Source organism: Mesoplodon bidens, assembly GCF_964165515.1.
Source record: "Mesoplodon bidens genome assembly, chromosome: 6".
Lineage (NCBI taxonomy): Eukaryota > Metazoa > Chordata > Mammalia > Artiodactyla > Ziphiidae > Mesoplodon > Mesoplodon bidens.
Window position 1 is genome coordinate 58,142,005 of NC_138162.1, and position 18,505 is coordinate 58,160,509.

At 38.3% G+C, this 18,505-nt stretch overlaps 1 protein-coding gene and 1 pseudogene across 2 annotated transcripts; both read right to left on the reverse strand.

Moving 5' to 3' along the window:
- Nucleotides 1-5,247: 5,247 nt before the first annotated feature.
- LOC308619227 (interferon alpha-1-like) lies at nt 5,248-5,903 on the reverse strand (the record flags this gene model as incomplete). Its single annotated transcript, XM_081237840.1, has 1 exon — nt 5,248-5,903. The coding sequence occupies one exon, from the start codon at nt 5,901-5,903 to the stop codon at nt 5,334-5,336; it is 570 nt and encodes a 189-aa protein (XP_081093966.1). The 3' UTR covers nt 5,248-5,333.
- A 4,922-nt stretch (nt 5,904-10,825) lies between these two features.
- On the reverse strand, nt 10,826-11,375 carry LOC308619288 (interferon alpha-13-like; annotated as a pseudogene). The gene has a single exon. The product of its transcript is annotated as an interferon alpha-13-like (transcript).
- Nucleotides 11,376-18,505: the final 7,130 nt, after the last annotated feature.

The window sequence follows — 18,505 nt, forward strand, 5'->3', positions numbered from 1 at the left end:
CTCAGATTTTTTACCACCCTATTTCCTGTCCCTATGAGACAGGAAAGTTTTAGGGGGTTGAAGTTGGGTATTTCCCTTCCCCGAGGTGGGTTAGGCTCTGGTAAAATAGTTTTCCTTGAGGACAGGCCTTTGTTAAGGGGAACAAAACACTGAGAGTGCTTCAAAATGATCTCCTTTTTCCTACCTCCGCTGGAAACACCAGGAGGTTCTTCTTTGACCTTCACAGTGAGCACCTGGTGAGGTCCTGAAGGTAAGACTCACAAACGTGTAGGGCCCTCAAAAACGGGGCATCCCGCAGTCAGTTTTTAAATCTCAAGCTCATCCATGTGGATGCTCCAGTAATTCTTCAATTACAGTTTAAGTGTTCCTACCAATACTAGTTTCAGCTCTGGTTCCTGTCCTGCAGTTCTGCTCCAAGTAAGCCATGATCTCTGCATCCTCCTGTCTCCACAGTTATAAGGGCAGCAGCTTGCACTGTGACCTCAATTATCTGATGGATCTAAGAAGAGTTGTTGTTTTTCAGTTTGTCCTGAATTTTTGTAGTTGTTGATAAGAGGTGGGGAATGATGACTTCCAAGCTGGTTACATGTTGAGTAGGAAACCAGAATTTCCCCCAATACATTAGTACATACATAGCATCATTGTAGGTATCTCTCAAGGAATGATGCCTTTAGAGATAATCATTTAAGAACAACATTTTAACACAATTTTGAGCAATTTAACCCAACGCATTCTAAGACTAAAGGAGAAATAAGATTCTGTAAAATGACTGAACACATGGGAATGTGACTTAGTATGTTAGAGTATCATCTCCAGGTTCCTTACCTTACTTCTTAATCTTCCTTGACATTTTGAATATGAAGAGAATGAGCACATAATTTCCACTCTGACAATTTCCCAGTCAAGATCACTGTCTTTTTTCTTTTTCAGGTAGAGATGGATTCCCTGGAAGTACCTCTTCATGGCCAGTGTAGATCCCACCCCTCCCAGGGCAGATTCTTCATCTCCCATCACCTGCACCGAGTAGGCATCCAGATCCTCCAGCTGCTTACAGCGTCCAGTGCAGAGTTTGTCCAGGAGGGAGGTGTCTCAAGCAGCAGAGGTGCGCTCTGTGTGGAAGAGGTGGAAGATCTGCTGGAGCGTCTTGTGGAGGACAGAGATAGCCTGGGCCTTCTGGAGCTGCTGCCATCCACTGTCCCCCAGAGATGTCCTTCACTGAGGAGATTAGAGAGATCCTCCTCATTTGTCTCAGAAGCATCAGGTCTTCCTGTGAACCAATCCATGCCTCTGAGACAGGTTACAGCCCAGGGAACATATGCTGCTACAGCTAACCACCAAGTGGGCCATCAGACAGGGTGGGCATTGAGGATCTTGGGGATGCTGATAGCCTGGATGAGGTGTGTGTCTGTGTGAATCCTGGCCCCTAGTTTCTCTGAAGTCCTTTCTATAAATGTCTCTTAAATATAATATTGTAATGTTTCATTTTCTGGATGTTTATTCTTTTTTTTCCTTTCCTTTATGTATGCTCTAAATAGATTAGAATCGATTAGAAGACATCAATCATTTAGATTATTGTTTTCACTATTTCTGTTTAATTTGCCAAAAATCTTCAGATGTTTCAATGTAAATGAATTGAAAGCTTTCAAATGACAAAAGTCTCTTGGTTAAAATCAAAAGTATGCAAACAGTTCTCCTTGCTAAGAACAAAATTTTACCTCTGATCCTGGGCTCTGGTTTTGCCCTCTTTATTTCCTTTCTCAGCCAAGCTGCCTCAGTCCTCTGGATTTATCCTCTTAAGAAAGGATTTACTTGGGAATTCCCTGGTTGTCCAGTGGTTAGGACTCTGCGCTCTCAACTGCCAAGGGCCTGGGTTTGACCCCTGGTCATGGAACTAAGATTCCACATGCCCTGTAGTGCGGCCAAAAGAAAAAAGAAAGGATTTACTAGACCTGTTTGACAAGTAACTCCCTTAGGAGAAAGGTGTGTGTCTTGTTCACAATTTTATCATTATCTAGGGTTCATATTAATTACTCAAGACAAAATTATTCATGAATAATACGCTCAGATTTTGTGTACAGAAAGTATGACCAGGTGGCAGTGCTTTGCTAGGGCCTCAAGACCAGAAATGCAACTGGCATTTTTCACTCTTTCAACGTTTTCCTACTAATGACCCTTCAGGTTGTTCCCCATATCCATGGCTGGTTTCTTCATTTTTTTAGCTGCATTTCAGTTCTAATTCCAAGCCCCACAACATGTTTATCCTTCACGGTACCACCTCCCCTCACCCATTACCACATGTTTAATCTCACCTTCTGGCTCAGTGCGCACACAAGCCTCACATTGTCCAATTGACTCTCACTAACTCACTCTTTAAATGAGCTGCCATTGAGTCAACTCATCACACTTTCAACTTTTAGCAAAACTTTACTGGAGGGTAATTGCTTTTGTCCCCAAAACAATCAACTGCCCTAGACCCAACAGTGTTTCTGTGAACAATCCCTCTTCTTTTCATTGGGTACTCAGGTGTCAAATATTTCCATAGCTTCCAGATGACACAAGCCAAACATTATGCACTCTGTGTGTGTGTGTGTGTGTGTGTGCAAGGGGCATGGGTTTGGGTAAGTCTTTTTTTTTTTTCACCTTTACCTTAAATGAATTTTATTTTGCTAAATGTTGATTTCTGTATTGAATTTAATTCATTAAACTCTTGAATACTCATTATGTTCTTAAGTTTCTGAGCTGGCCACAAGAATTCAATGATGATTTACCTACAGTTAGAAGCTTATATTGAAGTATTTAATTACTGTCCCTAGATTATTCAGTGACTACATTTCTGCTGAACTTCTTTACTCATCATTTTTTGTCTCACAGTGAAAATGCAGGGCAGTGAGGCAAGTACATGATGCTAGAGAAAACTAGCCATCTTTGCCTTACTAGTTTCAGAGTCTTTAAATTTTGATATGTTCATTTTAATTTAGTATTTTTCTGGGCAGCAGTTGTCTTGCTCTTCTGAATTACTTTCTATTTTATCTTGAGGTTAGTCCCAAAATAAGGAGGTAAAATGGAAACATAAATGGTACAATAATGTACCATTGTTTTCCATAATGTTCAATACTTCATTGTTTTCCTTCTCCATTCAACTTTCTTAGAAAGCTGTCATTGCACTTGGATGCACCGAGGCAAAAGGAAAACAAATGTAAATATAACTATGATGAGAGTAAGAGAAGTAAAATGACTCCCAGGGTGAAACAATTACAGTGGGAGTTCTTCTCTTCTCTTGTCACCCTTCCACCTACTCCAGTATGGTTTATGCTGATTAATTCCATCAAATCACCTCTCATCTGTTTCCCCAAGTAGTGGATGGTTTCAATCCACAGAGCAGCTGACTGACATTCAACATCCTATTAACCAAAAGAATGATAATTATCATTGTAAGTAATTAAATGTCATGGTTTAAAATAAATAAAATATTAGACATATTAATATGATTTGCCAATATATCAAACCCATGAAATCTATCCAGAGATTAATATACTTTAAAAAGAGAAAATTATGCAGAAAAAAATCCACAATTGTTTCTAGTTCCCACTTTATTTCTCTCCTGCATTTCAGAAGGCAGATCTCCCAGATGATATGTAAATTGTCACTAACTTCTCTTCTCTTATTCACCCTTCCTCCAGTGTGGTTTCTGGTGATTAATTCTCCAAACCAGCTCTCACTAAGATCTCCAATGACATCTATTTTCCCGATGTACTGAGCAGTTTCAATCCATGTTTTGAATGATGCTATTCTGAAAGCAGTTTTAGTCTTTTAAATAGGCTCGTATCACCGTTCCCTTTTATCCTATTAACTTATGGCCATTCTACCTCTGTTTCCCTGGTGGCTCTTTCCTCCCTTTACTAGTTGAAGGTTCTATGAGTCAATTTGAAGTCCTTTTCTTATTCTATTCACTCTTCACACATAACTACTTCTGTTCCTTGGCTTTCAGTTCATGGAACTGCTTGGAAATTGCAGACTCAAAAATCCATTTTCAAAAGGACATTTGCACTTGGATGTTGGCCTCTCAAATGTAGAGGATATTGACTGCTTTTGTTATTACTTCCTGACATACCTTGTTCCAGCTACTACTGAGAAATTCATTTTTTTCTACTTCTTCTCAGTATAACATTTATATAACTAATATTAATTATGATTATTGTTTTTAGTCTGGTTTCTCTACAGAAATCAATAATACAAGAAAGTACAGTTGAATTTGTTACATTCACCTCTGTGTCCTGAGGGCAGCATAAAACCTGGCTTAGAGGAAGTCTCTTTTTACTTATAACTTGAATAACATAGTAATGGGTAGTGAACTGTACTATCCATTCTTTAATCAGGTTACAATCAGATGTGGTGTTTTTTTTCTTTTTTCAGGAAAGCTAAACGTTTTAACTTTCTTTTTTTGTTTGCTTGTTTATTGAAGTATAGTTGATTTACAATGTTTTGTTAGTTTCTGGTGTACAGCAAGGTGATTCAGTTATACATATATATGTTCTTTTTCATATTCTTTTCCATTGTGGTTTATTAAAAGGTACTGAATATACTTCCCTATGCTATACAGTAGGACCTTGTTGCTTATCTATTTTATATATAGTAGTTTATATCTGCTAATCCCAAACTCCTAATTTATCCCTTCTCCCCTTTCCCCTGTGGTAACCATGAGTTTGTTTTTTATGTCTGTGACTCTGTTTCTGTTTTGTAAATAAGTTCATTTGTATCATATTTTAAATTCCGCATATAAGTGATATGTATTTGTCTTTCTCTGACTTACTTCACTTAGTATGATAGTCTCTAGGTCCATCCATGTTGCTGCAAATGACATTATTTTATTCTTTTTTATGGCTGAGTAGTATTCATTGTGTGTGTGTGTGTGTGTGTGTATACACCACGATGTAATTTTCTTAAAATAATAAACAAATACAAGAAGTTTTCCATAGCAAAAAGAATTTAATGAACAAAGAAAATAATAAATTGACTAAATACAAAGAATGTATTTTTCTCTGAAACTACAGTGTAAATGTGTACATAATATTATATGAACAAAAATAATTTTATTCTTTGTAAATAGTTAAATAAATAAATATTTAAATAGATAAATAGATCAGCATGGGCATCTTTGAGGAACTAGTGCCTGTAGAGTAGAACATCATGTTGCTTAATATTTCTGAAAACATTTGACAAGTCAATCAATCCAGGGCATGATGACAGTAGAAATGAGAGTCTTTGACATGGCAGCACAGGTGGAAGTGTGGTCTCGTTAGTGAGAATCATTTCCGTGTTGAAGCAGGTGTGTGTCATTCCTTCCTCCTGAGTCTTTCTTGCAAGTTTGTTGATGAAGAGAAGGATCTCATGAGTTCTGCTCTGACAATCTCCCAGGCACAAGGGCTGTATTGCTTCTCTTGCAGATAGACAGTGATTCTGTGGAAGTATTTCCTCACAGCCAGGATGGAGTCCTCCTTCAGCAGGGGAGTCCCTTCCAGCCCCGCCTCCTGCATCAGACAGGCTTGCAGGTCAGTGAGCTGCTGATAAAGTGCAGTGCAGAACTTGTCCAGGAGGGTCTCATCCCAAGCGGCAGCCGAGTCCTCCGTTGTGAAGAGCTGGAAGGTCTGCTGGATCATCTCATGGAGGACAGCGATGGCTTGAACCTTCTGGAACTGGTTGCCTCCAAACGCCTCCTGGGGTAATCCAAAGTCATTTCTGTCCTTCAAGCAGGAGAAAGGGGAGATTCTCCTCATTTGTTGCAGGAGCATCAGGGCCCTCGTGTTAGCCAGGCTGTGGGTCTGAGGCAGGTCGCAGCCCAGAGAGCAGCTGGAGTTGCAGCTGAGCAGCACCAGGGCCAGGAGTAAGGACAAGGTTGGGGCCATCGGGGACCCTGCAGATGCTTCCAACCTGGCTGAGGTGGGGACTCTGTGAACCTTGCTCTCTAGGTTCTCTGAAGACCTTCCTTCAGGCCTGGGTCTTAAATGGGAACCCATTTGTTTCCATTTTCTGAATGTTCCCTCTTACTTTCTACTTCTGTTTTTGCTTTTCATTTTGCCCTCTCCAGATGGGTTAGGGCAACATTTCTCAACCTTTTGTTTTTTCATTATTGCCTCTCTTTCCTCTGCCCACAGAGCCTTTTTAGATAGTTTTTTCCTAATTGCCCCCAGAATGAAATTTTGATACCACAGATATACTGTGTATCTATTTTTGTACTCCATGTGTATCTTTACTTTATACATAGAAAAAGAAAGTGCAAATCTTACTCTTTCTATTCAATGCAGGGTTAAGAATACGTAAAATTTTAAGCTATAATTTAAATGTAAAAGCTATTGAATTTTAATTTAACTTTATAACTAAGTTTTCAAAGTGATTTTAATGTAGTATATTTACTTATATAAGTAGGAATGTATCAAATTATATATTCAAATAAAATTTAGATACTTTATAATAATACCAATGTACAGACATACTTAAAAATCATTCAAAGCTGCTCAAAATCATAGAAAAACTAAATTATTTCTTTAATATTTATTTTTAGGTACTTAACTTTTAATTTTGCTTCATATCAGAAAATAATTTTTAATTACACTGACTGCTAGATATTCATCCAGATATTGTCAACATTTTTTTCTGTTTAGCGCCTGCCATAATTATGGATGTGTTGAACAACTTTAGTAGAATTAAATAATAAAATATCATATTTTTTGTATTTTACTTATAAATACAATTTACAACTTGTATTTAATTTCCCAATCCCAAATCACGCTGACCCTCAAACATAAGCAACATCCACAAGACAGCCAATGGCTGCTCGTAAGTAAGTAAAGGCCACCTCTCACAATATGACTTTGAGATCAAGAAAATGATGGCGAGAAAGTCTTCCAATGAACCATCAAGTCACCTTAGGTTGGAACACTGATTTGTATACAGTGTGTTTACCTTCCCTGAAGTCAGTGTCAACACTTCTCTTATGTATGATACACACAAAAAAAATCCCAAAGACAAAAATGAATACAAAGGAATAAGGTTTTGTAGTATCAGGTTGAGTTTTGGAGTGCCACAGACCATTGTAATAGCAAGATTCGTTCATACTCCTAAAAACTATGTTTGCACCCATGGAAGCAGTATCATCCCCAGTGAGAATGCATGATTTAGCAATCATCACCAATCTGAATCTTTCTCTGTATTTTTGCATTAAATTTCAAATTTCCCAAAGACTGTCAAAGGTTCCAATCCAAGTCTATTCTTTTCAAACAAAAGGAAACCATCTTTGTAATTAATTGAGAACTGGATAAATATTGATTGGTATCATGGAAAGAATTAACTTTCAACTCTGATCATGACTTCTTTTATTTTGCAGTGGATGTTCTGTGGCCTCAGCCCTCTCCAATCCTGATCTTTCAATAAATAATAGTTATGTGACCATCTTCGGCAAATCAGCTCTGTAGCAACTGGACTCTGTCGTATTCTCTGTGGTATCCTCGGCACCAGGCCCAGTGTAATCATGCAACAGGTACTTTTAACTAAAGCAGACTCTCAGATGTTCTCCTCCCACTCGAAGGCAGTTACGAATGACCAAGCTATTTTCCTTTATCACGGTCATATTTGCTGGGATTATAATAGACAGTGGCTAGTATTCCCACTCTACTCCTACTGGTATCAGTCATGCCTACTGAGTTAATTGCTAAAACCACTAGGATTCTCTTTCCTTCAAGGTGCATATGGCTCTGGGGATTGAAGTTGTAAGAGCAGCACAATTTTCAGCCTTTGCCCGGCACTCTATTAAACTCAGGAAGATGGCCTCATCTCTAATTTGACCTCTACTAGGTCATGATAGAAAAGAACTAGCCTAGTGTCACATACAGAGCCACATATCTGAACTCAAACTTTCACTGATTCACACAGGTCACAGCAACCAGACAATTTGCCACATTACTCTTCGGTGGATCTTTACTGATGTGACAATTACTACCTATATCCTGAGATTCTTTGGAGACTCCTCACAAAGAATGACGAATGATCATTTTCATCCTGTATCTTCATTCCCTTCCATGGGACGATAGGCTCCATTCCCAATTTATTTCCAAAATTTGATACATAATAATTAAAGCATTACTGCAGGTCGAAAACCAAGGTTTGGATTCTGAGTCCTTGGCCTGCACTTTTGGCCAGATAAATTGCTCATTCTTCTTTATTTACTCAGCATGAATATATTCTCTCTTCTAGATGCCAAGCATGTACCTTTCAATGACCTTTCTGGTTTGAATATTTCAGTCCCCACAAAATGATTAGTTTGAAGTCCTAACCCCCAAAGTGATTGTATCAGGTGGTGGACCCTTTGGGACTTTATTAGGGTGTGGGGATGGAGGCCTCACAAATGAAATTAGTGCCCTTATAGTAGAGGTCTGAGATAAATGCCTCCCTCTCCTGCCCTGTGATGAAACAAGGAGAACTCTGTAGTGTGAGACCTGAAGCAGGCTCTCACCAGAACTGGACCACATGGACACCCAGATCTTGGATTTCCAAACTCTAGAACTGTGAGCAGTACATTTCTGCTCTTTACAAACTACCCAGTCTATGCTCTTTTGTTGAAGAAGCCCAAATATTAATACATGACCTGATCTATTGTATCCTCGGAATACCTCCCAGAAGTCTTTAAAATACCTAAAGGGAGAGACACCATCTTACCCAACCCCATTTCCTAGACAGCTAGTCCAGTCCCTATCATTTCTGGAGCTCGATCCATACTCATGATGATAATAATAGGAGAAAAAATAATACCAACATATATTAGATAGATATGATGTGAGAGGACAATAATCTACAGAGAAATTGTAAATTCTTCATGGTTCTACAAGGGAAGTGATAATGGAATATTGTGTGAGATATTTTTTGAAGATCGTCTGCAGGAATGTTTTCTTCAAGTTTGTATTTCCAATATTTAGAAGATCAGGATGAGAATCACAGGCTTGGACACAAATGGAAGACTCGCTCTCCACTTTTTCTTCAGTTATCCTCAAGTACTTGCAAGGAGCTGTCTGATCATACTTTTCTTGTCTCCCTCAGGAAATAAGGAAACAACTTGTAATGTGTCTACACTTGTGGATATTTTCCTTGTAGGCTATGCCTTTGGGCATCAACTTGAATGCTTCTTTCAAATAGTCTATGATGCTGTGAACTCCGAGTGACATCCATGTCATCTTCCCCAAGCTGAACTTGTGGAATAAGAATTTGAGTCTGATTGCGGTGTTTTTTTTTTCCTTCTCTTTATTCCAGCCAATGAACAATAAAAATACATGAAATCATAATATCACTAAGCCTGAGAATAAACATCAAAACTTGACTGTTTTCTTTCTTTTAAGGCAGAACTAGGGGATGAGATTTTTTATTTTTTTACTTATTTTTAAAAACTTTTTATTTTATATTAGAGTATATTTGATTAACAATGCTGTGCTAGCCTCAGGTGTACAGCAAAGTGATTCAGCCACACACATACATGCGTCCATTCTTTCTCAAACTCTCCTCCCATCTAGGTTGCCACATAATATTGAGCAGAGTTCCCTGCTACACAGTAGGTTCCTGTTGGCCTCCATCCCAAATATAGCAGTGTGTACATGTCAATCCCAAACTCCCCAACTATCCCTCCTCCTCCCTCTTCCCCCCAGGTAACCATAAGTTCGTCTCTAAGTCTGTGAGTCTGTTTCTGTTTTGTAAGTAAGTTCATTTGTATCATTTTTGTTTAGATTCCCCATACAAGAGATACCATATATTTCTCTTTCTCTGAGGGTCAGATTGTTTTTTTATATACATTTTTATTGGAGTATAATTGCTTTACAATATTGTGTTAGTTTCTGCTGTACAACAAAGTGAATCAGCTATATGTATACATATATCCCCATATCCCCTCCCTCTTGCACTTCCCTCTCACCCAGATCGTTTCTTAATGAAGTGTGTGCAAGCAAGAACATTACTTGTTCTCCTCCACCCACACTCAGAGCTTCATTAGGACAAATAGTGTAAAGATGAAAAGTGGACTTATGCACTGAACTTGCTTCCTTGACCATTAATCATCCAATAGTTTCCCAACTTCTTTGCAATTAGTTTCCCACGAGGATAAATCCACGCCATGTAATATGAGCAGAAGTGCTCTTGCCCTGTATAGCCCTGGCCCTTGAAAACATCCCATGTGATCCACCAGACTTTTTCCCTTTACCACCGAGTGGAGTAGACTCAAGTACTACAGGCAAATTTGGAGTCACCTGTTGATGATGGAAAAATCCTCAAAACAGGGGGTACCCATGTCTCTGAATCACTCTTTGGAGGAGAGCAAACCAGAATATCCATGTGATCAGGAATGCCTGCATTGTGCTCTTATGCCAGGGAAAGATAACATTCTATTATGATCAAATTCCTGACAGCTTTCTGTTTACCTGTTACAGCAACCAGCATTAAGTTAACTGACAAATATCTCTAACACCACACTATCTGAAAAACCTTTCTATAAAAAAAGAAACTTCATATGTTGAAAATAGCAAATACCAGCCCAAAACTTAAAGTGATCCTTTAAATTACATTATAAAATTATTTATATGAGAAATGTTTATAAGGTACAATTATTTATACAAGAAAAAACGTCTACACATTTTTTTTAAATCAAGATTTTCATTTCAGACATTTTTCAGCTTGTGAAGAAACGTAAGTTGAGATTGCTTTGGAGCACTCAGCAAACACTAATGTAATTGAATAAAAAAGTGTCACAAGTATAAAATATATTCTGTGTTTGTTGACATTTCTTTGAAGATTCTTACATGAGGGAAAGGCACTTTTCAATTTCCACTCTGACAACCTCCCGGGCACAGGGGCTGTATTCCTTTGCCTTCAGGTAGACATGGATTCCATGGAAATACTCCCGGGCAGCAAGTCCCAAATCAGGACAATCCAGATTGTCTTCTTCCATCTGCTCCAGTCAGTCCAGCCTCCCTGATCAAGGCTAGGGAAGGGTTTATCGAGGAGGGTGTTGTTCCAAGCAGCACGGCTGTCCTCTGTGTTTAAGAGCTGGAAGATCTGCTGGAGCATCAGATAGTGGTAACAGGTGCCTTGAGTCATCTGGATTGGGGTGATATTCTCTCTTTGCCAAGGAAATTTGAAGTCGGCTCTGTCCTTTAGGGACCACTGAGAGGGGATCCTTTGCATCTGTTCCAACTGTTGGAAGACGTCCTTGTTGTCCTGACTGTGGCTCCTAGGCAAGGTCCAGCCAAGAGAGCAAGCAGGGATGGAGCAGAGCATCACTCCGCTACTAGCAAATAGATCTGGGCCACTGAGAATTTGAGTGATCCACTAGATGGCCGCCGGGGAGCGCGCGGGAACCGCTAAACAATTAGCTGGAAGGTTCCTTCCCTGGAACTGTGGACAGCGTCCTTCCCTAGGCGGCCGGTAGAGGGCGCAGGGTTTGCTTGGGAAACGCCGACTATTGAGTTTACCGTCTGCAGCTGTTTCCTGCAGCTCGAGAGACAGGGCGAAACGTAATCACTGAGGCTGCTTTAATAATCAGCATAATGCGCGAAAAACCTTCGTTTTCTCGGTGCTGAGTGCAGAAGAGGAAGCCTTGTCGCGGCCTCGCCAGCGACATTTGTATCTGGTTGGGAAACGGAACCTTGCATTTTCGGGGCTTCCCCTGAGTTTTGCGCTTTATTTTCTCACGGAAACTTGAGCGAGGCAGTTTGGGGGGAAAGAAGCCATTTTCTGAGCGGTCTGAGGTGGGGAATCAGCGATTCCCCGCCTCAGAGAAAGGGGAGCCGATTTTTCAGATTCGGGCTCGTTTTCCGGCACGAGACAGCGAAGGCTCAGAGAAAGGGGAACGCGGCGGCGGCGATGGGACGACAGGACGGTGTTGGGGACGCCCTGGGGGGTGAGTCGGAGCGCGGCCACCACCGGGGCCGAGGACGCGGGAGCTGAGCACCCCTGTAGATGCTCTGGGACTTCATGGTGTCTTTCAAGGTTACAGCATTAAAGTGAGGGAGAAAGTATTGAATATCTGAAAAGTAGGAATATTAAAAAACTCACAGCATTTTACTTTTTATATTTTAAATTAATGTTATGTTTAAATTAATTCATATTATATTTAATTTAAATTAAATATTTTAAATGTTTCATACTTTTACAATATATTTATATTAAAATATTTTAAATAGTAAGCATAGAATATTAAAATATATTTTAATATTAAAACGTGGGTTATTAAACTTTATTTAAACTATATTTTCTTTATGCTAAACAAGTATTTAATATAGTTTTACTTTTCTATATTTAATGGAAGCAAAATCAGTGATATTTTCAAGATTACTTCTTGTTTGTAATTGAGGGAATTACCATGTTTGACAATTTCTAATGACCCCGTGATAGTCTTAACTGATTTTTTTTTTTAAGACGTTGCGGGTAGGAGTTTATTAATTAATTTATTTATTTTTGCTGTGTTGCGTCTTCGTTTCTGTGCGAGGGCTTTCTCTAGTTGTGGCAAGCGGGGGCCACTCTTCATCGCGGTGCGCGGGCCTCTCACTATCGCGGCCTCTCTTATTGCGGAGCACAGGCTCCAGACGCGCAGGGTCAGTAGTTGTGGCTCACGGGCCTAGTTGCTCCACGGCATGTGGGATCCTCCTAGACCAGGGCTCAAACCCGTGTCCCCTGCATTGGCAGGCAGATTCTCAACCACTGCGCCACCAGGGAAGCCCCTTAACTAATTTTTAACTCATGTTCCTGAAATGTCTTTCCCAGGAGCTCACTTTGACTATATGGTTAGAAAGAAGAGTTGCCGTGTACAAGCAACTGAGGACATTTAGCAGGTCAGACTTTTTCATTTTCCCTGGTAAGAATTTTATAAACTAAATGGAATTTGCCCAAATTTCAGTTGCATCATGAAGGCTTACTTTGTAAGACTCTCAGGGACCTGCAAATGAAGGGTGATTTCATTTATTTATTTAAAATTTTGATATTTTTTTCCTCGTGCATGTTTTGGTATTAATTTTCATTTTAAAATATTACATTGAAACATTCTTTATCTTGATGACTTAGATTTGGTGCCTCTTTAACATTCTGTGTTTAAGGGAAGTACTAGCTTACTTTACCCTAACACTGACCCAGGAAATAGCTTTTGAATTAGAGTATTGTGCTGTTCCATGGCTGAAAATCTAGGACTGTTTCATTTCTCATCACTCTCTCATCCATAAATATATTTCTTACCATTTTCCTGGTCTCTACAACATTATTTTAATGTCTTTTTTTTCAGGAAGAAAAAAACCCTTTTACTGCCTTCATCTGATTTCCTCTCCCCCCACCCCCTTGCCTATGGTAACCACAAATCTGATCTCTTTTTTTAATAGGGTTTTTTTTAAAAACATCTTTATTGGAGTATAATTGCTTTACAATGGTGTGCTAGTTTCTGCTGTATAACAAAGTGAATCAGCTATATATAGACATATATCCCCATATCTCCTCCCTCTTGCATCTCCCTCCCACTCGCCCTATCCCACCCCTCTAGGTGGTCACAAAGCACCGACCTGATCTCCCTGTGCTATGCAGCTGCTTCCCACTAGCTATCTATTTTACATTTGGTAGTTTATATATGTCCATGCCACTCTCTCACTTTGTCACAGCTTACCCTTCCCCCTCCCCATGTCCTCAAGTCCATTCTCTACATCTGCATCTTTATTCCTGTGCTGCCCCTAGGTTCTTCAGAAGCATTTTTTATTTTATTTTCTTTAGATTCCATATATATGTGTTAACATACGGTATTTGTTTTTCTCTTTCTGACTTACTTCACTCTGTATGACAGACTCTAGGTTGATCCACCTCACTACAAATAACTCAATTTTGTTTCTTTTATGGCTGAGTAATATTCCATTGTATATATGTGCCACATCTTCTTTATCCATTCACCTGTCGATGGACACTTAGGTTGCTTCCATGTCCTGGCTATTGTAAACAGTGCTGCAGTGAACATTGTGGTACATGACTCTTTTTGAATTATGGTTTTCTCAGGGTATATGCCCAGTAGTGGGATTGCTGGGTCATATGGTAGTTCTATTTTTAGTTTTTTAAGGAATCTCCATACTGTTCTCCATAGTGGCTGTATCAATTTACATTCCTACCAACAGTGCAAGAGGGTTCCCTTTTCTCCACACCCTCTCCAGCATTTATTGTTTCTAGATTTTTTGACGATGGCCATTCTAATTGGTGTGAGATGATATCTCATTGTAGTTTTGATTTGCATTCCTCTAATGATTAATGATGTTGAGCATCCTTTCATGTGTTTGTTGGCAATCTGTATATCTTCTTTGGAGAAATGTCTATTTAGGTCTTCTGCCCATTTTTGGATTTGGTTGTTTGTTTTTTTGATACTAAGCCACGTGAGCTGATTGTATATTTTGGAAATTAATCCTTTGTCAGTTGCTTCATTTGCAAATATTTTCTCCCATTCTGAGGGTTGTCCTTTCATCTTGTTTATGATTTCCTTTGCTGTGCAAAAGCTTTTAAGTTTCATTAGGTCCCACTTGTTTATTTTTGTTTTTATTTCCCTTTCTCTAGGAGATGGGTCAAAAAGGATCTTGCTGTGATTTATGTCATAGAGTGTTCTGCCTATGTTTTCCTCTAAGAGTTTGATAGTGTCTGGCCTTACATTTAGGTCTTTAATCCATTTTGAGTTTATTTTTGTGTATGGTGTTAGGGAGTGTTCTAATTTCATTCTTTTGCAGGTAGCTATCCAGTTTTCCCAGCACCAGTTATTAAAGTGGCTCTCTTTTCTCCATTGTATATTCTTGCCTCCTTTATCAAAAATAAGGTGACCATATGTGTGTGGGTTTATTTCCGGGCTTTCTATCCTGTTCCATTGATCTATCTTTCTGTTTTTGTGCCAGTACCATACTGTCTTGATTACTGTAGCTTTGTAGTATAGTCTGAAGTCAGGGAGCCTGATTCCTCCAGCTCCATTTTTCTTTCTCAAGATTGCTTTGGCTATTTGGGGTCTTTTGTGTTTCCATACAAATTGTGAAATTTTTTGCTCTAGTTCTGTGAAAAATGCCATTGGTAGTTTGATAGGGATTGCATTGAATCTGTACATTGCTTTTGGTAGTAGAGTCATTTTCACAGTGTTGATTCTTCCAATCCAAGAACATGCTATATCTTTCCATCTGTTTGTATCATCTTTAATTTCTTTCATCAGTGTCTGATAGTTTTCTGCATACAAGTCTTTTGTCTCCTTAGGTAGGTTTATTCCTAGGTATTTTATTCTTTTTGTTCCAGTGAAAAATGGGAGTGTTTCCTTAATTTCTCTTTCAGATTTTTCACCATTAGTGTATAGGAATGCAAGAGATTTCTGTGCATTAATTTTGTATCCTGCAACTTTATCAAATTCATTGATTAGCTCTAGCAGTTTTCTAGTAGCATCTTTAGGATTCTCTATATATAGTATCATGTCATCTGCAAACAGTGACAGTTTTACTTCTTCTTTTCCAAATTGGATTCCTTTTCTTTCTTTTTCTTCTCTGATTGCTGTGGCTAAAACTTCCAAAACTATGTTGAATAATAGTGGTGAGACTCGGCAACCTTGTCTTGTTCTTGATATTAGAGGAAATGGTTTCAGTTTTTCACCATTGAGTACGATGTTGGCTGTGGGTTTGTCATCTATGGCCTTTATTATGTTGAAGTAAGTTCCCTCTATGCCTACTTTTTTGGAGGGTTTTCATCATAATTGGGTGTTTAACTTTGTTGAAAGCTTTTTCTGCATCTATTGAGATAATCATATAGTTTTTATCCTTCAATTTGTTAATATGGTTTATCACATTGATTGATTTGCATATATTGAAGAATCCTTGCATTCCTGGGGTAAATCCCACTTTGTCATGGTGTATGATCCTTTTAATGTGCTGTTGGATTCTCTTTGCTAGTATTTTGTTGAGGATTTTTGCGTCTGGTTTCATCAGTGATATTGGCCTGTAGTTTTCTTTTTTTGTGACATCTTTGTCTGGTTTTGGTATCAGGGAGATGGTGGCCTTGTAGAATGAGTTCGGGAGTGTTCCTCCCTCTGCTATATTTTGGAAGAGTTTGAGAAGGATAAGTGTTAGCTCTTCTCTAAATGTTTGATATAATTCGCCCGTGAAACTCTCTGGTACTGGGCTTTTGTTTGTTGGAAAATTTTAAGTCACAGTTTCAATTTCAGTGCTTGTGATTGGTCTGTTCATATTTTCTATTTCTTCCTGGTTCAGTCTTGGAGGGTTGTGCTTTTCTAAGAATTTGTCCATTTCTTCCAGGTTGTCCATTTTTGGGGCATATAGTTGCTTGTAGTAATCAATCATGATCTTTTGTATTTCTGAAGTGTCAGTTGTTACGTCTCCTTTTTCATTTCTAATTCTATTGATTTGTGTCTTTTCCCTTTTATTTTCTTGATAAGTATGGCTAATGGTTTATCAATTTTGTTTATCTTCTCAAAGAACCAGCTTTTCATTTTATTTACCTTTGCTATTGTTTCCTTCATTTCTTTTTCAGTTATTTCTGAACTGATCTTTGTGATTTCATTCCTTCTGCTAACTTCGGGGGTTTTTTTTTTGCTCTTCTTTCTCTAATTGCTTTAGGTGTAAGGTTAGGTTGTTTATTTGAGATTTTTCTTGTTTCTTGAGGTAGGATTGTATTGCTGTAATTTTTCTCTTAGAACTGCTTTTGCTGCATCCCATTGGTTTTGGGTCATCATGTTTTCATTGTCATTTGTTTCTAGGTATTTTTTGATTTCCTCTTTGATTTTTTTAGTGATCTCTCGGTTATTTAGTAGTGTATTGTTTAGCCTCCATGTGTTTGTATATTTTACAGTTTGTTTCCTGTAATTAATATCTAGTCTCATACTGTTGTGATCGGAAAAGATACTTGATATGATTTCAATTTTTTAAAATTTACCAAGGCTTGATTTGTGACCTAAGATATGACCTATCCTGGAGAATGTTCCATGAGCACTTGAGAAGAAAGTGTATTCTGTTGTTCTGGGTTGCAATGTCCTGTAAATATCAATTAAATTCATCTTGTTTAATGTTTCATTTAAAGCTTCTGTTTCCTTATTTACTTTCATTTCGGATGATCTGTCCATTGGTGAAAGTGGGGTGTTAAAGTCCCCTACTATGATTGTGTTACTGTCGATTTCCCCTTTTATGGCTGTTAACATTTGCCTTATGTACTGAGGTGCTCCTATGTTGGGTGCATAAATATTTACAATTGTTATATCTTCTTCTTGAATTGATCCCTTGATCATTATGTAGTGTCCTTCTTTGTCTCTTGTAATAGTCTTTATTTTAAAGTCCATTTCGTCTGATATGAAAATTGCTACTCCAGCTTTCTTTTGATTTCCATTTGCATGGAATATCTTTTTCCATCCCCTCACTTTCTGTCTGTATGTGTCCCTAGGTCTGAAGTGGGTCTCTTGTAGATAGCATATATATGGGTCTTGTTCTTGTATCCATTCAGCCTGTCTATGTGTTTTGGTTGGAGCATTTAATCCATTTACATTTAAGGTAATTATTGATATGTATGTTCTTACTACCATTTTTAAAATTGTTTTTGGTTTGTTATTGTGGTCTTTTCTTTCTCTGTGTTTCCTGCCTAAAGAAGTTCCTTTAGCATTTGTTGCAAAGCTGGTTTGGTGGTGCTGAATTCTCTTAGCTTTTGCTTGTCTGTAAAGGTTTTAATTTCTCCATCGAATCTGAATGAGATCCTTGCTGGGTAGAGTAATCTTGGTTGTAGGTTTTTCCTTTTCATCACTTTAAATATGTCCTGCCACACCCTTCTGGCTTGCAGAGTTTCTGCTGAAAGATCAGCTGTTAACCTTATGGGGATTCCCTTGTATGTTATTTGTTGCTTTTCCCTTGCTGCTTTTAATATTTTTTCTTTAATATTTAATTTTTGATAGTTTGATTAATATGTATCTTGGCATGTTCCTCCTTGGATTTATCCTGTATGGGACTCTCTGTGCCTCCTGGGCTTAATTGACTATTTCCTTTCTCGTATTAGGGAAGTTTTCAACTATAATCTCTTCAAATATTTTCTCAGTCCCTTTCTTTTTCTCTTCTTCTGGGACCCGTATAATTCTAATGTTGGTGCGTTTAATGTTGTCCCAGCAGTCTCTGAGACTGCCCTCAATTCTTTTCATTCTTTTTTCTTTATTCTGCTCTGCGGTAGTTATTTCCATTATTTTGTCTTCCAGGTCACTTATCCGTTCTTCTGTCTCAGTTATTCTGCTATTGAGTCTTGTAGAGAATTTTTAATTTCATTTATTGTGTTGTTCATCATTGTTTGTTTGCTCTTTAGTTCTTCTAGGTCTTATTAAACATTTCTTGTGTTTTCTCCATTCTATTTCCAAGATTTTGGATCATCTTTACTATCATTATCTGAATTCTTTTTCAGGTAGACTGCCTATTTCCTCTACATTTGTTTGATCTGGTGGAATTTTACA